Genomic DNA, 24,274 nt, shown 5'->3' with positions numbered 1-24,274 from the left:
CAGTTGATATGCTGCTGGATTAACCCCTCTTCTGAGCAAGGTCAAACTTCCTGGTGGTTGAAATGCCACCCCCTCGCCTACACTAGTGCTCCAAAAATTGCAGCTGAGGGGAGATTTCCTGGGGCAGACCCAGCCACAGTCCATGCAGAGAGCTAGGGAAATGCAGGCACGGAGCAAGCTTAAAGGGAAGGATGACTGGGATGCAAAGGAATCTGGAGCCACCCTTTTCAGAGGGGGCAGAAGGGAGAATCCCTATAAGGGAGGGGAATCAGATTTCCACTCAGAGTTGGTGATTAGAGACAACGCTTGGGCTCATTATAAATGCAGAAAAATGAAGAATCAGCAGAAGAGGGAGCAGCGCTGGGTTCACGCCTGGGAGTAGGAGAGAAGTCGAACACTTGCGTCTTACTAATGAGTTGTTCTAGTTAAAATATGACTCAACTTGCTAGGTAGTGGATAGCTTATTGGATGCTGCAGCTGGGACTGGATGATTCTTACAAGCTGCTGCATTACTGACAACGCTTGGTGTATGCAGCAGAAGTAGTGTTATGACAGAGCAAAAGCCCCAGTTGAGATCAGGGCTCTGTTCTGCAAGATGCTGTACAGAAACAGGTAGAGACACTCCCGGAGCCAGAAAGCTCACAATCTAAATAGACATGGCAGAATTATTATCCCCATTTCACAGAGGGGGAGGTGAGGCCCAGATAGAAAAAGTCGGTCTTGGGTTTTAAAAGGCCCATTTGGGAGTTAGCCACACAGCTCCCACTGAATTAAGTAACTTGACCAAGGTCACACAGAGGCTGTGGCAGAGAGAGATGACTGGAGATCTCCTAAAGCCCAGCCAAGTGCCTTGACCACAAGACCCACCCCTTCTTCCCTGAAGTTAAATGGAAGCTAGGTACATCCCTCCAGCTTTTGCCAAGCTATGAGGGGAGCTAGGAAAAGCTCATTTATATGGAGAGAAGAGTTCTGACTCAGTGATGATGAAAGGGAGGCTGCTTCCAGAGTTTTACACCTAGCAGTTCCCTTCCAGCCCAAGCCATGGACTTCTAGCCCTGCTAGTGACAGCTCTGCGAGTACCCAACCCATTTCAAAGGCAGACAAGCTTTAATCACTGCTAGCAGCACCACAGGTGCCAACCGCGGCAGCAAATAGCTCTAAAATCCTCTCCAAGGCTGCTCTCAGAAAACCATGTTTACTAATTAAACTAAATCTGACATGGCCACAGCAAAGCTGTCGGCTCCATTGATAGTTTTCAGTCCTCTCCTTCCCCTGTGCCCTTATTACTATTCATCACATTTATTATGGTGGCCCCTAGGGACTGACTGAGAATGGGGCCCCATTCTGCTAGGCACTGCAGTAGACAGCCCCTGCCTAGAAAAGCTCACAGTCTAATAGACTATGCTTTAGCTTTTTGCCCTTGCTTTCCATGAGCTGCAGGTAGTCCTAATCTGGACCAATTTTAAAGCTCTCACATTTCTCTCTTTGTGATTTGTATGCTCCAACAGAGACCAGGATCCTATCTTAAGAGGCAGTGTCCCAGAGAGCGTCTAGGCTAAAACAGACAAGACAGAGTGGAAGGGGAAACCAAGGCAGAGAAGTGAATTGTCTAAGGTCACAGAACAGAGTCAGGAATAGAAACCAGGTCTTCTGAGTTATTGCCCTAGCCACTCAGCCCCACTGCCTCCTATATCACTTTGCCTTAATTTCAGTGTCTTTTGGGGCACCAGTTATTGTTTAAAGAAAATGAGTTGGTGAATTTTTCTGTGTTGTTGAACTGTGTATTTATTTAAAAGGGCAGGCCAGCTGTAAGAGCCGTCTGTTCTAATATCAGCCTCACAAGAAGGTTGTGCAGAGCTTCATTCATTCATGTTTACTTAGGTATTTCAGGTTTTAATAACTCATGATTTTATCATGCGTCTGATGGTGTTTGACTTAAGGAGGAGGCAGTGTGGCTTACTGGCTAAATCACTGACTTTTGATTCAGGAAACTTTTTCTCTAGTCCCAGACCTGCCACTAGCCAACTGGTGACCTTGAGCAAGTTAATTATTTCACCTTTCTGTGTCTCAGTTTCCCCACCTGTAAAAATGGGAATAAGGATACTGACCTCCTTTGTAAAGTGCTTTGCAATCTACTAATAAGTGCTACATATTATTATATTACTTACAGCCCCAGCTTGTGGCGATGAACTCTTATGTGGGAATTTCAGTTTTCATTTACAAAAAGAGTATGTTTCTTGCCTTCATAGCTGTGGAGAAAAGCCTGGAAATGTGACCTGATTGCACATTAATGGTTCAGAGAAAAATAAACCAATTATGGAAAAAATAAACACTCATTGTTTTTGTGCCAGTCTCAATTTTGTGGGGCCTGATTTAGGAATATGCAGGTTGGTAATTCAGGCATTTGCATGTTCCCCCACTACTATAGCATCTGAGACATGGAGTCATCTCACAACCCCTCCTGAGGGAGGGAAGCAGCACAGTCCTCTATATAGATAGATGAGGCAACTGAGGCACACAAAGATGAAATGACTTGCCTGAGATCACATAGGGTGTCTGTGGCAGAGCCAGATCTCCAGGGGCCCAGTGCAGTCCCTTAACCACATGATCATCCTTCTGCTAGCATAAAAAGTGTTTTGAGATCCTAGGATGGAATGTGCTACACAGGTGTAATATATTGTTAATAGCCTAATATTATGCTCATAACATTCATCTAAATAGCAGTGGTGTTGGCCCAAACTTTCTGCTAGCATCCTCTGTGATAAGTGAATGGAGTAACACAAACAGGCACTGACATTAGAGCTGCCATGGCTGCTAAATGACAGCCACCAAGGCAGCAGCTAGTGGCAGATCCATTTCCTCTCTTAAAAAGACCAACTCCAGTTACATGAAGGCAGCCTGCTCAAAGGACAGCAGATCTCAAGGGCTCATGATAAAACCTGAAATCAGGGAGGAGAAGCGCAATGAAACCATTCCTCCAGGGAAGCCAGCCAGTCCTCTCCACCACTGTCCATTAGCAAACCCGCCAGACATTCCAAACAAATTGCAAGTCAGAACCACAGTGCTTTGTTACTTGGGACAGACAATGTTCAGTTTGAGGTGGTTTGCTAAGTAAAGGTTCCAAGCTGGGATGACAGGCTAGGGGTTTCTGTCTACGCAGGGTATCTACCAATTTAGGACTCCTATGCTAACAATCCAGAAGAATCAAAGTCACCAAATCCCTACACAAACAAACAATTTTACCACAAACTCCTCATGTTGTTTTGACCGGGGTCAGATCAATACATTGCACATAAATAATTCTTTTCCGGAGTATGAACCGCCACCTCAGTTCAGGCCCTTTCCCAGCTTTGCTGTTCAAATCCCATCACACAGCCCTTGATTGGATTTCGGGCTATTGGAATTCTCCCCACGTAGCAGCTAACAGCCTGGGAACAAAAGCAACACTCAGTTCAAAGTGTGTGGGACCATCGCTGTCTGCTGAGCGCTACATCTAAACTCTGCTTGAATGACTGAGTGATCTGGAGGGTGGGGGCAGGTGCAATAGTGAGGGGGTGGCCTATTCTTCCTAATTACCGTCCCTCTCATTCAAGAATTCTGAATGGCAATTTTATAGAAACTTCTTGATTGTTTTGCTTCTCTTCTAGGACATTGAAGCAGTTAAACTCTCAGCTCTGCAAACTAGGCTTGATCGACCCATCCTTGAATCTACAGTGATAGTCTGTTTTAGTTATAATCGTATTCATGTGTTACATGTTTAATTGGCGGGGGGGTGGGGGGGATTCAAAGCACTTGAGGAAGGTATTATTGTTTGTATTGCAATAAGACGTAGAGGCCCTAAATGAGGTCAGAGCCCCAAAGATTCATAGATTTAAGGCCAGAAGGGACCATTAGATCATCTAGTTTCACCTCCTGCATAATACAGGCCAGAAGCCTTCATTTCAGTTACAACTGCATTGAGCCCAATTACTTGTGTTTGGCTAAGCCATGCTGCCAAACTTTGTTGGTTCACATCTTAAAAACCGGTTGTGAAGTAAAGAGATGGAACATCAAAGTTCCTGTACTACAGTATGGAAACCTTTGGATTAAAGCACATCATCCAGGAAGACATCCAAGGCTTGGTTTGGAGACTTTGAAGGTTGGAGAATCCACCACTTCCCTCAGGTGACTGTCCCAATGGTTAATCGCCCTCACTGTTAAAAATGAGTACCTTATTTCCATTTGTACTAGGCACTGCACATACTCAGAGGAAGAGATGGTCCCTGTCCCAAAGATCCTTCAATCTAAATAAAGGAAGGATTATAAATCCCATTTTACAGATGGGAGCTGAAACTCGAGAGATTTAGTCCCAGTCTAAACCAAAAAAGTTGGACCACTTTAGCTATCACTATATTTAAAATCGTACAACCTGCCCCCACCCCCCACTGTAGAGACAGTTGTATCAGTATTAAGGCGCTTATAGCAGTATAACTTATTCCCATATAGAAAGGGGAATAAGCTATATCAGCACATGGCACCTTTATACTAATATATCTGTATCCATACTAGGGTTTGTAGCAGTATAACTATTGCACTAAAAATCAAATCAAATCACCCCACTAACCACCATAGTTATACAGGAACAAAATTTGTGAATAGATCAGGCTCAAGTAACTCGGCTCTTTAGGTATTTTCTATCTTCTTTATAGCCCCTTTGTGAGGAAGCATCATTGTCCCCTTTTTACAGGAGGGAAACTGAGGCACAGCACCATGTAGCATCCAAGGTCACAATGCAGAACTGAGATCAGGCTCTGAGGCTCCTGAAATCCAGAGTCTGATTTTCCCATGCCCAATGAACTTTCAAAAAGAGGGGGCAGAATATAACTAAGGGCCAGATCCTCAGTTGGTGTAAATCAGGGTAGCCCACTGATGTTCAAGGAGCTCTATTTACATTAGCAGAGGATCTGGCCCTGAGATTTTTGTTATGCCTGTTTCAGCTCAGAGGGACCGAAACTATCTCCCCAAATAGCTGGGCTGCTGGGACAACACAGAGTGCTGAGGAACTAGACTGAGACTATTAAGCAGGTGAAGCAGACACTGATACAGCATTTGCCACCTATTAGTTCCAGCGGTAAGCAGGACAGAGTGGAAGTTTCCCAGTGTGGGCTCAGTTTGCTCACTGGTTCTGTGAGAGGCCACATTTGCTCCTGCAGCCGGTTGAATTTAAAAGTCTTCTCTAAGCGCCTGTTTGTTCCCCCACTAATTGCATTCAAACTGTGTCCAGGCAACCGGCCTCAACTCTTGTTACTCCAAAGACTGGAGCACTCTGAGTATGGATTACGATGGTTTTATAGCCACACACCACCACTAAGAGCTATTCGCAGAAAACATGGCCTAGAACAGCAGAATTAATGTCGTCATGGATTGCAGCCCCTCCGACAAGGGATCAGGAACACCATCATGGGTAGCATGCAAACCTCATTTAGCCAATGAATTGCTTTACTATGCATGCCAAGGCCACTATGCCTGGCTTCTCAAGATCCCTTCAGGCTAATAGCCTTTCAGCAAATGCAAACATTGTGCAAGTAAGATGCTGGTCTGACTGCTTATGTACTAATTATTCATAGAGGTACCAACTGAGATCAGGGCCCCATTGTGCTAGATGATGTGCGTATATAATGAGTCCCTGCCCCAAAGCATATACAATTTATAAAGTAGATGAAATAGACAAGTCACTTAATGTCTCTATGCTCAGTGTCCCCCTTTATGCCACAGGAATAATAGCCTTGCCCTGCCTCACAAGGGGGTTGTAAGAATAAATGCACTGAAGATTGCGAGGTGCTCAGCTACTATGGTAATAGGGGCCATAAGCACCTAAGATAGCTGGAATAGCAATCAGTGTTTTTCCTGGCATACATGGTCAGAATGGACCACTGTGATCATGTATTATATGCACGCGGTCAGGCCACAGAACTTCCCACAATCATTCCTAGAGCAGATCTTTTAGAAAAAGATCCAATCTTGATTTAAAAATTGTCAGCAATGGAAAATCCCCCACTGGGAAGCTGTTCCGATGGTGGATTGCTCTCACTTATAAATTACACCTTACATCCAGTCTGAATTTGTGTTGCTTCAACCTCCAGCCATTGGACTGGGTTATATCTATGTCTGCTAGATTGAAGAGTCCTTTATTAAATATTTGTTCCCCAGGTCCATACTTAGAGCTTGTAATCAAGTCACCCTTTAACCTTCTCTTTGTTGAGAATTATGATTAAGGCCTGGGATGAGGACTCAGGAGCTACTATCATCACTGTGTGACTTTGGGGAAGGCACTTAATCTCTTTGTGACTCAGTTCTCCATCTGTAAATCGGGGATAACCCAGTTTCTTTGTCTACTTAGACTGAATATCTTCAGGCCAGGGACTGTTTCTTCCTCTGTGTTGGTGCACTATCAGGCACTACTATGATACAAACAATAATAAAAAGTTGTAAGGAGGCCTTCCAAAAACAGGAACATGTGCCTTGAGTTCACATTAGAGTTAGAAATCAGCACTCTGGCTGCAGGCAAGTTCACCCAACAACCCTAGGTAAAAGCAGTGAATCATTTCAGCTTAGAGACACAAGGTAGATGAGGTAACTTTTTTAATGGACCAACTTCTGTTGACGGAGACAAGCTTTGGAGTTACACTCACAGACTCAGACTTTAGGGTCAGAAGGGACCAATATGATCATCTAGTCTGACCTCCTGCACAAAGCAGGCCACAGAATCCTACACATCCACTTCTATAACAAACTCCTTACCTATGTCTGAGTTACTGAAGTCTTCAAATTGTGGTTTGAAGACCTCAAGCTGCAGAGAATCCACCCGCAAGTGACCCATGCCCCACGCTGCAGAGGAAGGCGAAAAACCTCCAAGGCCTCTGCCAATCTGCCCCGGAGGAAAATTCCTTCCCGACCCCAAATATGGCGATCAGCTAAACCCTGAGCACGTGGGCAAGACTCACCAGCCAGCACTCAGGAAAGAATTCTCTGCAGTAACTCAGATCCCATCCCATCTAACATCCCATCACAGACCACTGGGCATACTTACCTGCTGATAACCGAAGATCAATTGCCAAAATTAAGCTATCCCATCACACCATCCCTTCCATAAACTTATCAAGCTACACAGAGCTCTTCTACAGCTTAGGGACATTCTAATGCATTGACTGTGCCTTCCCACTCTGCAAGACCCCAAACGGCCTTACTTAGGCAACTTCCACTTTGCAGTATCTGCACTTGGCCATCCCAACATTTGCCACTAGCATCAGTGCCACCAACAACAAAGAACAAGGCTGGGGCGTGAGCAGATTACCAACCTCTTAGAGAAAACCATGCTGCTCTGTGCATCTGGGAGTTGTACTTGTGTTGGGGGAGGGGATCCAGTCTAGAGTAAGCGGGGGGAAAAATGGCGAGACAGTTTACACAGAAGCCAAGCATTAGGAAAGATTAGAGGCTGCCTATAAGTCACTCTTGAGCTGCTAGTTGATTCCTAATAGTGGAGGTAAAATAGGTGCTCGTTGTGTGTGTTAGAGGGAGCTCCATGCACATACATACACTGATCAACCGGAATTTTAAAGTTACACATAGACCATATGGCCCACTATTTCCAGTTGAGTCCTGTTTTTTCATATGAAAAAGGCCCAAATCAGGCCAGATTTAAGAGCAGTGACTGCACTGTATTCAGCACTTGGAAGCACAGACAGCTAGATGTGTATTTGTGCCAGTACCTTGGCATCAACGAAAAATAATTTCAGCAAGAGAAAGGAATAGCATGTGGTTAAAGCATTCGGCTGAAACTCAGGAAAATCTGGGTCCTTATTCTGCCAGAAAATTCCTGCGTAACCTTAGCCAAGTCCCCTCTGGTCTCTGCCTCAGATTCTCCATTTATAAATTGAAAATAGTAACCCTTCCTTTGCTTGTCTTGTCTGTTTAGATGGCAAGCTCTTTGCGGCAGGGATTCTCTCTCACTATGGGTCCGAACACAACAATGAGTTTCCCATCTTGGCTAGGGCTTCTAGCTGCTTCTGCAACATAATAAAAATAAATGAGAGGTAGGATTGAAATGATTCACGTAGATTAGATTATACAGTCAGAGGCCTCCTAGTGAAGATCCAAGTGCCTCAGTCCAATGGGATATCAGTATTTTGATTAACTATAATAGAAATGCAGATCATATGGTACTTAACCACCCACACAAGCCAGTTTACAGCAATCCAAGTCCATACAAAGACCTTTGGAATTAATCAGTGTAACGATCAGAGTTTAAATTCCCCCAGGTGATAGTTGTGTGGAAGAATTGCAAAAAATGTTTTAAAAAATCCTCATACACTTTGCTTTAAACTGAGAATTATCTACAGGTTTGGACAAGTAACACCTGCCTTTCCAAGTCAGACAGGCGTAGCAATGCTGCTGCAATGCATACATTACATAAAAGTATGACAGAACCCATAGGGCTATCCGAGGAGACAGAGCCTGTGTATAATGTAGAAAAAGCAAGGTTACTTTCCCAGCTCAGTGGGGATCAAATTAATTATTGTTAGCTGTAATTTTATGATGCCAGAGATTGAAACAGATCATTCTGCTTGGTTCCAGGCAGAGGTCCAGGAAGTGTGGATATTACCTGAGAGGGGCAGAGCGAAATAATGGATAAGGGAATGGAATGAGGTTCAGGAGAACTGGGTTCTCTTCCTGGCTCTGCTACATGCTGTGTGAACTTGGGTAAATCACAATCTACCCTGTGTTTGAATTCCTGATCTGTGAAACTGGGAGATGACTGTGATGCACTCTGGTGCTGAGGGTCATATTATCTAATAAGATAGACAAAACCTAGCATGACCAACAGCAGGATCTGAAAATAAAACATCCAGCTCACCTGGAACAGACGCCTCTGCTGATACTGACAAAACTCAAGGGACAGCCTGGAAACAGAGCCGAACACATGAACTTTTAGAAAAAAGTCAGGGTGTATTTTAAATTGCAGTTCACTCTGATGAGCTGACAACTTTCCCCTTGGCAAATTACAATAGAAGACAAGCTGATCCAAGTCAGGGCTCCAGGTACACATTTGCATTAACAAGGTTTGCATTCCTGATTGCAACAGGCTGAAGAGCCTTAAACTCTAATACAATGTCTGATTTGCTACAAAAAATCTCTGCAAAAGATTCTGGAAAACAGCAGTCCTGAGAGAAGGGGAGGTATTACACTGCTTCCAAGCCCCTTCGCCAGATCATCCTTGCATCTTTTGACCAAATCTAACCGACGTCCAACCAGGCTGGATTTGAACCCCTACTGAACTCAAGGCCAGCATCTCTGTTTTAAGGGTAGGGTGCAGAGAGTCTGTTTAGATTTTGACAACTTGGGCAGCAATGCAGGGACTCTTTCGCTCTTCCTCTGTATCCTGCCTCTGTATGTACAGACGGCTGTAGGTCCCCCCAACCTGGCCTTTGGTGAGCCGTCCTGGGTTCACACACACACAGCCTAAGACGTCCTGTGGAGAAATAGGGAGCGCATATTAAAATGATTATAGAACAGGTAAGAATTCAGGCACAAGCAATCACAGCAGGTTTCAAAGCTATTGGTTTGTTTGAAATGGGTTCCACTAGGGCTGTCAAGGGATTAAACAAATTAATCATGATTAATTGCATGATTCACCACATTGTTAAACAATAAGAGAATACCATTTAAATAGTTTGGGATTTTTTGTATTTTCAAATATATTCATTTCAACTACAAAGTGTACAGTGCTCATTTTATATTTATTTTTATTATAAATATTTGCACTGTAAAATCCAAAAGTAATAGTATTTTTCAATTCACCTACATTTAACTTACAAATGTAGAAGTGTACAAAAAAAATAACTACATTCAAAAAACAAAGCAATGTAAAACTTTAGAGCCCACAAGTCTACTCAATCCTACTTCTTGTTGAGTCAATCGCTAAGACAAACAAGTTTGTTTACATTTATGGAAGATAATGCTGCCCGTTTCAGGTGATATTGTGAACAAGAAAATAAGAACAGGCATTCACATAGCACTGTTATAGCTGGCATCGCAAGATATTTATGTGCCAAATGCACTAAAGATTCATATATCCCTTCATGCTTCAGTCACCATTCCAGCAGACATGCGTCCATGCTGATAGGGGGTTCTGCTCGATAACCATCCAAAAGTAGCGTGGACCCACGCAAGTTCATTTTCATCAACTGAATCAAATGCCACCAGCAGAAGGTTGATTTTCTGTTTTGGTGGTTCAGGTTCTGTAGTTTCTGCATCAGAGTGTTGCTCTTTTAAGAGTTCTGAACGCATGCTCCACACCTCGTCCTTCTCAGATTTTGGAAGGCACTTCAGATTCTTAAACATTGGATCAAGACTGTAGCTATCTTTAGAAATCTCACATTGGTGTCTTTGTGTTTTGTCAAATCTGCAGTGAAAGTGTTCTTAAAACGAACAAACAACAACATGTGCTAGGTCATCATCCAAGACTGCTGTAACATGAAATATATAGCAAAATGTGGGTAAAACAGAGTAGGAGACCTACAATTCTCCCCCAAAGAGTTCAGCCACAAATTTAATTAATGCATTCATTTTTTTAATGATCATCATCGGCATGGAAGCATGTCCTCTGGAATGGTGGCCGAAGCATGAAGGGGAATATGAATGTTTAGCATACCTGGCATGTAAATACCTTGCAATGCCGGCTACAAAAGTCCCATGCGAATGCCTGTTCTCACTTTCAGGTGACGTAAATAGAAAGCGGGCAGCACTATCTCCCGTAAATGTACACAAACTTGTTTGTCTTAGCAATTGACTCAAAAAGAAGTAGGACTGAGTAGACTTGTAGGCTCTAAAGTTTTATATTGCTTTGGTTTTGAGTGCAGTTATGTAACAAAAAACAACAACAAAAATCTACATTTGTAAATTTCACTTTCACCATAAAGAGATTGCACTACAGTATTTGTATGAGGTGAATTGAAAAATACTATTTCTTTTATTTGCCATTTTTACAGTGCAAATATTTGTAATAAAAAACAATATAAAGTGAGCAGTCTACTTTGTACACTGCGTTGTAACTGAAATCAGTATATTTGAAAATGTACAAAAACATCCAAAATATTTAATAAAATTCAATTGGTATTTATTGTTTAACAGTGCGATTAAAACTGTGATTAATATTTTTAATTGCAATTAATTTTTTGAGTTAATCATGTGCGTTAACTGCGATTAATCAACAGCCCTAGTTTCCACCTCTTCAGGTGCTACAGTAATATAAATAAATTATAATAGTAAAAGCCCTAACTGAGAGTGAGGGCCCATTGTTCCGAGTGCTGCAGAGACATGTAGCAAGAAACAGTCCCTGCCCCAAAGAGCTCACAGTCTAAATAAAAGATGGGAGATGAAACAGAGGGGGGAAATGACTTGCCTGTGATCAGTGAGTCAGTAGCAGAGCCAGGAATAGAACCCAGGGCTCCTGATTCAAAGTCCTATCCACTGAACTATACTGCCTCACAATACAGCAGGTTCCCAGTTGGGCGGCTGCATTCCAATGATATATTTTAGCCCTACAGCAGCTGCAAACCACAAGGCTGAGTTGTGCTTTTAACATCTCTAGAAACACAGACATTGCCAGACTGGATCAAGATCAGTGTATCCATCTAGCCCAGTATCCAATCTCTGACAGTGCCATACCAAATGCTTCAGAGAAAGGTGAAAAACCCTGTAGTTAAGGCATAAGCTGCTCATAAGGGGAGTTAGAGATTGTTTTATGTTCTGCTGAAGGAGGTTTACTATCCCTTCCAAAACTCTTGGTTATGTTTTGATCCTTACTAGTGTAACTCTAGAGATTTCTATTATTCACATAAACGCCCTAATCCTTTTGGAATCCTGCTAAGCTCTTTAACCTCTCTACAGGTTAACTTCAGTGGCAAGGAGACAACAAGGCTCTCATTGCTTCCACTGTAACTCCTCAAAAGTTACTCCACATCCTCAAAAACATTTACACTGAAGACTAGGGATTCTGCTGTGACATCTAACCCCTTGCCTACAATGAGAGAGGGAGTTACAGTAATAAATAGTTTCTCTCAGCTAGGGATGGGAAAAAAAACTAGCTCGCCAAATGAAAGAGGAAGATCAGTGTTGGCCCAGCCTTCACTATCTGAAACACGGGGAAGTCCAGTCATGCAGATTAGTTGAGTAAAATTTTCAAAAGCAATTAAGTAATTTAGGAGCTTAAAACCCATTTTTCAAGTGACAGACACTTCAGTGTCTGGATACTTCTGAAAACTTCGGCACTTATGTCACTTCTGAAAATGGATCTTAGGAACTTTTGAAAATTTTATCCAATGTTTGTGGTATTGAGAGCACAGAAATGGCATTAACAGAGTAGAGCCCCAATCCTACCACTCATCTTGCTCTTCCCGTAGGCTGAGTTCTATACTGAGGCTAGGATTCTCAAAAGCAGCCACTTCCCACTGAATTCCAGCGAGCAATGTGTGTCTAGCTCCTTAGGCACCACTGAAAATCCCAGACAAAGTGTTTACACGTTCCCAGCTTACCTTAACAAAATATCTCAGCTCAGATGGAACAATGAGGACATCCGGGGTGACTCGCAAAGGGACATAATTATAGAAGTTCTCATAATCAACGTTCATCTCTTCCGAGGGAGGGTAGAGTGGGTAATAACTGCATGGATCAATATTAATTATTGATGACACTTAAATACAGCCACCTTTGCTCTGTCCTCCCCACACGCCCTGCTGTCAGCCAGGTGAATAGGTATCAGTTCCACTCCTCCAACAGCTTAAGGCTTGTGCATTGTGCTATCAGCAGGTGCCTCTGTTTACAGAAGCAGAAAATTGTTCAAAAAAATGAAACTGAAGGCCTGGTTCTCTGTTACCATGCACCAGGCAGAACAAAAATCCAGTGGCTGGAAACTGAAGCTAGACAAATTCAGACTGCTGAAAATATGTACCATATTTGTAATGACAAATTAACCACTGAAATAATTTTGTTAGAGACTTAGCATTCTCTATCACTTGGAATAGTCTTTTAATCAAGACTGGATGTCTTTCTAAAAAGATATGCTTTAGCTCAAAGGTTACAGGATCAAAGCAAAAATTATTGGGTGAGATTCTTTGGCCTGCGTTAAGCCGGAGGGCAGACTAGATGATCATAATGGTCCCTTCTGGCCATAATGTCTATGAATCTCGTGGGGTCATCTACACCAGTGCAGGGCAGATGTAAAACACTACCAAGTCAGGATGGTGGCACTTTTATACCACTCTCCACTTGTGTAAGTGATTACACAAAGTGCTGGCAACAGAGTATAAGGCCCAATATATCAGTGGCAGGCACTGTCACTTTAGACAAGGAAATGTTTTGTGATGAACTCTAAATCCAGAAATTGATCTCACCTCCTCTGTGTCAGGACATGCTTAAGGATTCGGGTGAACCGGTCTGAGACACCGGAAGAGCTGTTTTAAGAGAAACATCCAAAATTTAGCTACAAAAACCATAGGGGGGTGGGGGGGGGGGAGGAAGACGTCTCTTAAGAATAAGGTAATTTCTTTAATTTCTAATGAGTGGACGGTCTTGTGATTAAGGCACTGGACTAGAATTTAGGACATCTGTGTTCAGTTCCCAGTTCTACCACAAACTCCCAGTGTGACCTTTGGCAAGTCACGTGGCCTCTCTATGCCTCAGTTCACCATCTTTAAAATACAGATAATAAATTTTCCCTTCTGTCTGTCTTGTCTTCTTAGACTGTAAAATTATTCTGGGCCAGGACTGTATAGTAGGATTCTGCACAATGCCCAAAAAACAGGGCCCTGATCTTTGCTGGGGCCTCTAGGTGTTACCCTAGTACAAAATAATAATAGTCCTTCAACCAGGTAACACAAGAAGTTTGACTTATTTTTTTTACATTCTGTTAAGAGCCTCAGACTCTTACTAAAATAAAATTCTCTAATTTAAAACAGACACTTGAGTTGTGAACACATCTTAACATGCTGCAGCTAGGAGAAAAATGCCTTGAGAGAAAATGCCATCCAAGTTTTATTTGGCAGGCAGGATGCCAATGAAACAAGGAGTGCATGCTTAATTAAAATAACCCTTAGGACAATGCAGGAGTTTTGCAGTAGCTTATTCTAGCCCCAAATTTCTAAAGTTCTGCTAAGATTTGTATTATGATAGTTCCTAGAAGCCCCAACAGAGATTGGAGTTCCAGTGCACGAGGCACTGTATGCTGTAAGCATAAAAGACAGCCTCTGCCCCAAAGAGTTTACAATCTAAATAGACAAAGAGTGGGAGCTGAAAATGGAGGTACAGAGAGGGAAAGGGATATGCTCAAGGTCATTGGTAGAGCTACGATTAAAACACTGGTCTTTTGACCTCCTCCTGTCCAGTGCCCTATTAGCTCTGATCAAGTCTTTATGCCAAGAGGTCCTCTTGCTACAGAGTTTTTCAAAAATCCTCTCCCCAAAACAAAGATACTCAGCAACTTTGTAACCAGGGGAGATAAGACAATGGAGATGGCTCATCTATTCAAGGTTAGATTTGATCAAGATGCTTTGGGGCTGCATTTGCAGTGGCATCACCTTAGGGACTGGTTACTACACAAACCCAGAGTCCTGTATTGGGTTTCCAAGCCAACGAGACAACAGTTAACTGGCAGGAATTTGGAGAAAAGCAACCAATGGGCTGAAAGGGCTGGAGGGAATGATTTATGAGGGATGATTCACATGAAGAAAATATGCAGGTCTTGACTAGACAATGGCTATAGGGGTAGGGGAGATAAGGATAAATGCTGACAAGTATTTGTAAACACCGTGGAGTTATTTAAGATGGTCAGTGAGGTACATGCGTGCGGTGCACACACAGAGGATGCATTCAGTACCTCAGAGCTCGTCTATGTGCTCAGTCACACCAGTTTAATTTAAGGAATTATTTTAAATCCATTTAGTCAAACTGATACAAAAGACTGTTTGGACACACTTCTCTTAAGTTTAAGTCAGGCTTAATTTGTTTTACCTATGTCTTCACCGACAAAACGAGGTATGTTTTTAGCATGGGATAAATAATGTGTGTTAGCTACCCTGCTGTAAAAACACAGTGGAGGCAAAGCACTTAGTTTAGGGAGACACTGTGGCCTAATGGACAGAGCACTGGACTAGGACTTAGAAGACCTCAGCTTTATTCCTAACTTGGCACGAGCCTGCTGGGTGACCCTGGCTAAATCACTTCTCTCTGCCTCAGTTTTCCCATCTATAAAATGAGGCTAATACTACTTTGTAAGTGCTTTGAGATCTGCTAATGCAAAGCACCATACAAGAGCTAGGAACTACTATAGCAAAATAAACTGCTTTAAAAGTAAGTATTCAAACAATGGTTTGCACCAGCTTAACTAAACTGGTACCAGGCAGCGCATAGATAAGGACTCTGAGGAAGGTCTACACTGCAGCTAGGAGTGAGCCTCCCTGGGTAAGCAGAGTTGTGCTAGCGAGGCTTGAACTACCAGTAGCAGAGCTCAAACTAAAGCATTAAGAACAGCAATACGGACATAGTGGCTCAGGCTCTGAAGCTAGGGGGCTGGGTGGGCTTGACAGCCCAAGTCAAAACAGCCACATTGCTATTTTTAGTACACTAGCTGCAGCTCCACTAGCGTGAGTCTTTCTACCTGGGTTGAGAGTCCCAGCTGCCGTGTAGGCATACCCTACAGTTGCTAGAGCCATTGCCCTATTTAAAAGTACGGCAGCATGGAATGCCTACTGTCATCCTAGAAGGCACCAAACTCCTAGCTTCCTTGTTACCTGCACAGGGAAGTAAACATTGGCCCCTATACACACATTCCTTCTGGCTGTCTCTTTTCAACACCCACACAGCCCTATAAGCAATATTGTGGGAGATTAACAGGGGAGGAAGAAAAACCACTGAATTGTGCAAGAAAACTGGAACTCCACAGAGGACTGAGTCAAGCACTTCGTTCCTATGACCCCAGCGTGTGAATGGCCCTGGCCACCAAGCACACACAACAAATTTAACATGTGAATCCCTTCAAATGTTCCTTCCCCTCCATTGTGTATCACGGGAGTTCAACCACCAAGTCCAAACAAAAATGCCTTGCTACAGCCAATAACATTTGCCCCCCAGAACAATTGTATTGCAGCAAAATACCATGAGAGGTCTGGACTCTTGCTCTCTGGTCAGACATGACTACACAGATGGGACTGCATACAACATCACGGACACAGAATAAAAAGGAGACAAATCAGTTTAGGCCTTGTCTACCCTGGGATTTTAATCACAAATATATTATTATTATTAGTCTTTGTAGTACAGTAGACCCAAGAGGCCAGGGCCTCGTTGTGCTGGATAGTCAGTCTAGCCCCAAAGTGCTTAGAATTGAAAACTATAGGGTGGGAGGAGAAACAAAAGCACAGAAAGGGGAAGTGACCTGCCTGAGGTCACAAAGCAGGTCAGGGGCAGAGCTAGGAACAGAACCCAGGTCTCCCATGTCCCAGTGCCCTAAGCACAGGTGCAGCTGCACCACTTCAAACCCAGAGCAGACACAATCTTCCACTGAAGATCAAAGGGCTTTGCAAACAGGAATTAAGGATTATACCTTGCAGAAAGGCTTATTTCACAGACAGGAAAAGCAGCTGTTCAGCATCACTAGCACATTGATGAGTGTTGCTCTGATCTTGATTCCCTTGCATGCAGTTCCTGCATTACTATGCAGGAGAACCCAGAAGCGTAACAAATAAAGGGACTACACAATAAAATGCAACCCTATTTTAACTGGCTGCTGAGTAAGGTGCTAGAGATTAAACAAAATGTATAAGGGTTAATAAAACAAACTAATTGTTTTTTTAAAAGACTCTTTTGGCTTAAATGTGAATCATCATCTTTCAGATATAGGCCCTGACCCACAGGTAGTGTAAATCTGCACTGATTTCAATAGGGCTACACCAACTGTCACCAGCTGCTGATGACCTGACTTTTTCAGCTCAACATCCCTTTAACCCAGTGTACTTCATTTTCTCTGCAAGCTTCCACTGTCTTATGGCCTGTTAGAGGTAACAAAATGTTTTCAATCAAATTATATAAGCACTGGGCCCCACAGCTGGTCTCTGTTTAAACTGGGAAGGACTTTTCCAAGGAATTGTTTACCCTAAAGTTTCACAGCTTGTTCCAAGCTCACATACCTGCTAATCTCTTCAGTACCCATATGGAAGAGCAGGTCTGTGGAAGTCAGGCCAAAAATGATTCCATTTATTGCCAGAGTGCAGGGGTCAGACACAAAGTGTACTCGCTGAAACGAGAAAAGAAAGGGCAAAGGGCACTTTGGATTCAGCTGTTACCAACATCCTCCAGCTTGATAAATGGGTGTATGAACAGGGTGTGCTGGTCCTTTCAGGGGAGTTGGGCCCCCATCTGTCATCCAGTTCCAGGTGATGCTTTTGGGTTTGGGCCCATGGTTAGGTCAGGTGACCAGGCATCACATGATGGTAGTTGGTTAGGGGGATGTTCCATCAGGGAGGGGGAGATCAAGGGCTAGGAAAGACCCACGGGAGGTCTCTCCAGAGTCTGGGGGGAATGAGTCTGGCAGAACTCCTCTGCTCAGAGAATAAAGAGAACCAAAGGAGAGCCAGGGTCAGGGAGGACTGAGGAAGAGGCTTTCCATACCAGACAGAGGGAGAGACCTGGCTGGAGTTACCTGCAATGATGGGCTGGAGAAAACTTCTTAAGAGGAGATTAGGAACAGAGAAGGGGCACACTGCAGCCCACAGGAGAACGCTGCGAGATTCTGGTTTAGAGTTATTTGATGTTAATAAACCAGAACTCAGAATGGTAAGAGTACTTCAAGAGCATAAGTTGTGACAGTTTGTTTGACTGGGGAAGGAGGAAAACCGAGGCAGTGGCAGGGTCTGACACCACATGAGGCAAGACCATGTTAAACCTACAAAAGAAGTTTAGTGAGGATGGATTGTGAAAGGCACTATTTAAGATGCTTTTTAGCTTAGACTGCTTCTTTCTTTGGACTGAATAGATGGAGGTGTTTGGGGAATTCAAAGGGGAAGAATAGTAGTTTCATTTTATGAAAGTAACAACCTCTTCCACTGGGAAACTTTTCTAAATCTTTAGTGATTGTCACAGGGCTTAATCAAGCGATAACTGTGCCTATGGATACACCTCAGAGGGTCTTACCTCTTTATGGTCTTGTCTACACAGGAAAAATTACCAGACTAGCCACTGTAAAAAAGCTCCCTGTATGGGCACTCCTATTCCTAAACAAAAGTGTCTTTCTCCAATTTTGCTTAATCCAATTTTAAAAATGGATTGCACTAAATCAAAAAAAGGCACTCATATCCTGGAATAGCAGTGCCCATACAGGGATCTATCCTACAATAGCTATTGTGGTTTAAATTCACACCCTCTTTTATTCCGCAATAATTTTCCTATATAGACAAACCTTAAGCAGAAAGATTCTCAGTAAAGCAGTATGACTAGCATACAGCTCATTGCAGCTTCACAGCTGTATGCTTGATGTCACAATTCCCCACCTCCCCAGTCACGCAGAGTTAAATGATGTGGATTTCCTGGAAACAGGCACAGAGAGAGTTTTTCACCTTGTATTTCATTTATCACTCATTTCCTCATGGGGTATCTGAGTGTTTTAAAAAGTCACATGGTGTAGGGTCTTAGATACAGGGCAAGGAGCCAGCATAGCTTGAGTTCTGTTTTCAGCTTGGTCTCGGACTAAAGTTTCAGCTCTGCACTTACAAGAGTACAAATGATCTGATAAAGCTTTTCCCACTTCTAGTGTCTATGAATTTCTGTTCTGGGTTTTCAGTTGTTCTGTGCACCTTTCCCCAGCACGCTTAAATCTTTCAATTTTGTTGCACATTGATTGTACAAGGCCATGGAATCAGTGGAAAAAACCCAGCTTTTTAGCACCCATGCCAGGGTGAGTAACCCACCAAGGCTCAGCACTGAGTGATCACACTTTATTGAGAGAAGAGAAAAAATAAAACTGAGCAAGATTTTTCCCAAAAGTGACTAGAAGTGTGTGTGAGCACTGTACTTCCAGAGGGCGCTGTTGCATAGTCTTCCAAGTGTGAAGAAGTTTTGACACTTGGAGAGAAGCATTATGTTTTGGATTATAAAAGTGGTTTTTGTTTAGGTTTGGGTTTTTTGAGAGCATCAGCTTTGGGTGAAAGGGAGCTTCAAGAGAGTTTGCTCTCTGCCTTTGACTCTGTTTAAGAGTCAAGTAGTTGCTCCCTGGGAACCAGGGATTGATGGTGGGCTGAGTTTCCTGAAAGAAGGAATTGCAATGCATGCTGTTAAACCATCTTATGTCAGGACTGGGGGATGTGTGTAATAAATACACCTGGACTAGAAGTCACTGACTGCTTTCCAGTGGAGGAGAAAACTTCAAAGGCCCACAACATCTGCTATTGCTCAGCAGAGGGACAATGTATCAGAAGTGGGGGAAATGTTTCAGGTTGGACACGTAGTTCCTTTTGGAAGTCTTGGCTTGTGCCAAGGATACATTATAAGGAATCCAAAGGATTTCTAGTTTTAAACTTTGACTGAACAGGCTGTGTAGCAACTGATCAAATCTACTTTGCTCTTAGCCATTTTCCTGTTTGGGTTGAAATATGAGACTTTTCTTTCAGGCTCCTGACCTGCCAGTCCAGCAAACAACCTGTCAGTCACTTTCTCTCTCGTGAGCTACTCAAAGGAAAAGTAAACGAATTAGGTGGTTAACTATAGGAAGTTACCTGTTTGTCATCTTTAGACAGCTCATAGCTGAAAGGCGGCTGAGGATATATGAAGTCATGGTGCACGTCTCTCAGCGATGGTACAAACACAAGCTGGGAACCAGCACTGTTGGCAGAGGAAAGAGAAGCATTCTAAGAGAAACCAGGAACCTAAAAACCCAATAATTGACAAACCAAGCACATCTACACAACAAGTTTACTGTCCTCCACCTCTTTCTGTGGAAAGCCTTTGAAATTCATTACATAGGAAATTGCAATAATGGATCAGATCTTTCAAAAAGTTAATCTGGACAAGAACCTAAGTTTCCTGAGTACAATACCTAAGTCTGTTACAGGCTCCCTGTGTGAGCTTGGGGCAAGTCTCCAAGGCCAAGACTTTCAGAAGTGACTAACGATTTTTGGCTGCCCCAATCTGAAACACCTTAAAGGGGCCTGATTTTTTCAGTAAGAGGATGTTCAGAACTTTCTGAAAGCCAGGCCCCTTAAGGAGTCCAGCTGTGCATCCCCCCGCCCCCTCCCCCTAAAAGACACTAGTTGCTTGTAAGCCTTCCATTTAAATTGGTGACTCAGTTACCCATCTATAAAATGGGGATAGTTGTCTTTACTTTTTCCATTTCGTCTGTGTAGACTGTAAGCTCTTTGGACCAGGGACTGTATTACCATAGGTCTTCACTCCAATTAGCCCAGATGATTGGAACCTGGGTTAGCTTAGCTTGGGGGCATCAGCTGAGCCTGATGTGAACAATCAAATGGCAAGCCATACCCAAGTCACACTCTCCTCACTGGTCCTGTACAACCTTGTGAGAGTGTTAAGATTTCTGGGGGCATGTCCCATGGCTCTTTGTACTGCCGTAAGATGGGCCACTCTATGATTCTTTCCCAGTGAACTGGGAGAGAACTTGTCTGTCCTTCTGCCAGACAGAGAGAATTGTGGGAGGCTCATAGTCACATCAGTGATTTAGCATGCATCCTCACTGCAAAGTGAATAGGTTACTAGTTCAAGTGAGTGGAACCTGATCTCTAACCCAGTGGCTCTCAAATTTTTTTTTACTGGTGACCCCCTTCACATAAACAAGCCTCTGAGTGTGATCCCCCTTATAAAATTAAAAACCACTTTTTAATATATTTAACACCATTATAAATGCTGGAGGCAAAGCGGGGTTTGGGGTGGAGGCTGACAGCTCTTGATCCCAATGTAATAACCTTGTGACCCCGAGGAGTCCTGACCCCCAGTTTGAGAACCCCTGCTCTACCCAAATCCCCAGCTGAGCTAGTTAGCTACATTTTTTACAGTGAAAACATATCCTATGTTTAAGGAGAGCTCATCAGTGGGGGCTCAGTCTTGACTTGGGTCCATAATACAAACAATCAGCAAACTAGTTTAAACAGGCTATCCCTGCTGAAACTGCAGCCTGAGGTACAAGGGAGCTCTTCAAGTCCCAGCAGTTCTGATCACACCAATTGCTGTGCATTCATTAGGAGATAGATAAGCAAACTAAGGAGCAACTCCTGTTCACTAGTGAAGAGTTAAGATTGCCTTATGATTCCTGGAAACAGCTATGCGGCCACAAACCTGACTTGGAACCAGATCTATAGTTAGTTCTTTAACCATCAGATGATACATCCATTCAAAGCAATCTGTTGTAATAAGAAAGGCCACGAGAGAGTTCCGTGATGGATACAAGAAAGCTCAATAGAAGCAAATGGGAAATGGGTGACAGGGGATGATCACCTGTTCTATTCATTCCCTCTGGGGCACCTGGCATTGGTCACTATCAGAGGACAGGATACTGGGCTAGATGGGCCTTTGGTCTGACCCAGTATGGCCGTTCTGATGTTCTTAATGGCCCGTTATAAGCCTGAACTTTAAAAATCAGAGTGTTTGGGTTGCCATTGCACAGCCAGCTGCAATTCTGTTGGTGGCACTGGTTTAATTGCCATTGCTACAGAAGAGGAAAAATAATATCTTTACTGTGTACTGAAGTGATGCACAACACTCTTAGGAGGCTACTGATTGATTTCAGGGCCTCACTGGCAGATGCTTACCCATCTCTTCCTTCCCAACCACAGGAACACATGAATTGTCACACTAGATCAGGTCAGAGACCCAAGTTGCTCAGTATTCAGAACCTTTAACTTCTAGGGTAGAGCTCATCTGCACAGGAGACAGAGCTTTCTCAGAGGCCACTCTGAGACTGGGAACAGATTCGCCCCAGGAATTAAGGGACCATCCAGAACCTCCATCTTTGGCTCCAAGTGCATGGCATGCTGCTCTGAGATGCCTTCTCTAAACACACCCAGGCCAGTGACTACATTTTAAAAAGGAAAGAAAAAAAACAAAAAAAAAAAAACCACAACAGAAATAGTGCCCTGCCACAATACTTCCCTTAGGGAAAGGATAGGAGAGACAACCACATATGATAGCTTTAGGGCTTGTCTACATCAGAAAGTTGCAGCGCTGGTGAGGGAGTTACAGCGCTGCAACTTAGGAGGTGTACACATCTGCAGGGCATCACCAGCGCTGCAACTCCCTGTTTGCAGCGCTGGCCGTACTCCCGTTTTGTCTCGGGTGTAGAGGATCCAGCGCTGGTGATCCAGCGCTGGTAATCAAGTATAGACAATTACCAGCGCTTTTCTTGACCTCCGTGGAATAAGCAGGTATCCCAGCATACCTGAGGAAGCCTCTGGTAATCAAACTGGTCTCCTTCCCCAGCTTGCTCTCTCGTTCCCCGAACCCCCGAGCAAGCAGGTCTCCTTCCCTGCGGTTTGCAGGGTGGTTCGGGGAACGCGAGAGCAAACCGCGGCGAAGCTGGTCTCCTTCCCCGGTTTGCTCTCGCGTTCCCCGAACAAGCAGGTCTCCTTCCCTACGGTTTGCAGGGTGGTTCGGGGAACGCGAGAGAAACCGCGGCGAAGCTGGTCTCCTTTCCCGGTTTGCTCTCTCGTTCCCCGAACCCCCGAGCAAGCAGGTCTCCTTCCCTGCGGTTTGCAGGGTGGTTCGGGGAACGCGAGAGCAAACCGCGGCGAAGCTGGTCTCCTTCCCCGGTTTGCTCTCGCGTTCCCCGAACAAGCAGGTCTCCTTCCCTACGGTTTGCAGGGTGGTTCGGGGAACGCGAGAGCAAACCGCGGCGAAGCTGGTCTCCTTTCCCGGTTTGCTCTCCCGTTCCCCGAACCCCCCTTGAAGCCGCCCAACAGCGCTGCAGTGTGGCCACATCTAACACCACTTGCAGCGCTGGTTGCTGTAAGTGTGGCCACTCTGCAGCGCTGGCCCTATACAGCTGTACTAATACAGCTGTAACAACCAGCGCTGCAAAATTTTAGATGTAGACATGGCCTTAGACATGTCACTTAATGCATGTATTCAGATACTATAGTTATGAGGGTGGAAGACCATCTAGTTCTTATCTACTAATGAAAAGTGCTAAATCTCAAAGTGCTTCAGTCTTGAATGTATTTATCTGAACAACAGCCCTGTGAGATAGGGAAGTAAGATAAGAACCTATATAGAATAGAATCCCATCTCCAATAGTGCCCAGCTGTTTCAGAGAAAGGTGCAAAAACACTGCAGTAAGTAGATGTGGGATAATCTTCCCTCAGGGAAAGTTTCTTCCTATCCCATCAGAAGTTGGGCCATGCCCTGAACCATCTATTACTATTGTAGGACCCCCTATACAAATTCCACTCTCCATGTTAATCTCAAAAAAACATTCAGAACAAGAGCAAACTCTTCATGTTTCAGTGTATTACCTGATCACCAGCAGAGGATGAAAAACTCCCAGAATGCATCTACGTGTACCATGGAACAGGGGGAGTGGAATTACACCTTCCTCTGAGGCAACCTGCAACAGCTGCTATCAGAGGACAATGGACTAGACAGGCCACTGGTACACACTCTTGTATGGCATTTCTATGCTCAGTTGGAAGATATGCACAGGTGCAAAGAGCTGAGCAATTTTTTTTTTTTTTATAATTAACCCCAATATACCAACTAGCTTTTGTAGTAAATGCTGACAGACAGAATCAGGTCAGTAGCTGCTTAAATATTCCTCTCAAAATCCACATTCAAATACAATTTGTATTGTGCTTTTTAAAATGGGGAGGTATTGACCCGATACCAGTGTATGACAGATTCTGGCAGCAGATGAAAGAACCTGGTGGTGCGCAGCGCTCACCCCAAGGAAAGAATGTCTTGTTTGTTCTTTGTTTTCTCCATTCCTCCTTCCCCTACCCTCACCCAGGACCACAAGAGAGGGAGATCGGAGGGGATGAAAGCCCACAGCAGACACTATGAGGCCCCCATCCCAAGTCATCTGGGTTTAATGCAGGGGCTGGAGTGGGGGAAGCTGGGGAAGGGACAAGAAAGGCAGTACCATCACTAGAGGTAAACTGGCCAAGCAACAAGTCATCTTTAACCATACATCTACACTGCTATAGAAAACCTTAAGTGAGTCTACAGAAAAACTTTTGCAGTTACAATG

The 24,274-nt window shown here is 43.8% G+C and overlaps 1 protein-coding gene across 3 annotated transcripts in view; it reads right to left on the bottom strand.

Annotated features, from left to right (window-relative positions):
* Nucleotides 1–7,177: 7,177 nt before the first annotated feature.
* The window catches only part of POLA2 (DNA polymerase alpha 2, accessory subunit), a 50,105-nt gene continuing 33,008 nt past the window's right edge, over nt 7,178–24,274 (bottom strand). The window contains exons 14-19 of one of the 3 annotated variants that reach the window (XM_030569395.1): nt 19,800–19,905; nt 17,220–17,326; nt 13,431–13,490; nt 12,573–12,699; nt 8,894–9,508; nt 7,178–8,045 (exon numbers count right to left, since the gene is read on the bottom strand). In XM_030569395.1, the coding sequence (XP_030425255.1) occupies nt 9,362–9,508; nt 12,573–12,699; nt 13,431–13,490; nt 17,220–17,326; nt 19,800–19,905 (547 nt within the window). In that variant the 3' untranslated portion in view covers nt 7,178–8,045; nt 8,894–9,361. Of the gene's footprint in view, nt 8,046–8,893; nt 9,509–12,572; nt 12,700–13,430; nt 13,491–17,219; nt 17,327–19,799; nt 19,906–24,274 lie in introns of those variants that run through there. The other 2 variants (XM_030569396.1, XM_030569397.1) reach the window with 2 other exon arrangements.

Source organism: Gopherus evgoodei, chromosome 7 (genome assembly GCF_007399415.2).
Source record: "Gopherus evgoodei ecotype Sinaloan lineage chromosome 7, rGopEvg1_v1.p, whole genome shotgun sequence".
Classification (NCBI taxonomy): Eukaryota; Metazoa; Chordata; order Testudines; family Testudinidae; genus Gopherus; species Gopherus evgoodei.
Note: the sequence above shows the minus strand (reverse complement) of the source record. Positions and strands in the feature narration are given on the sequence as shown.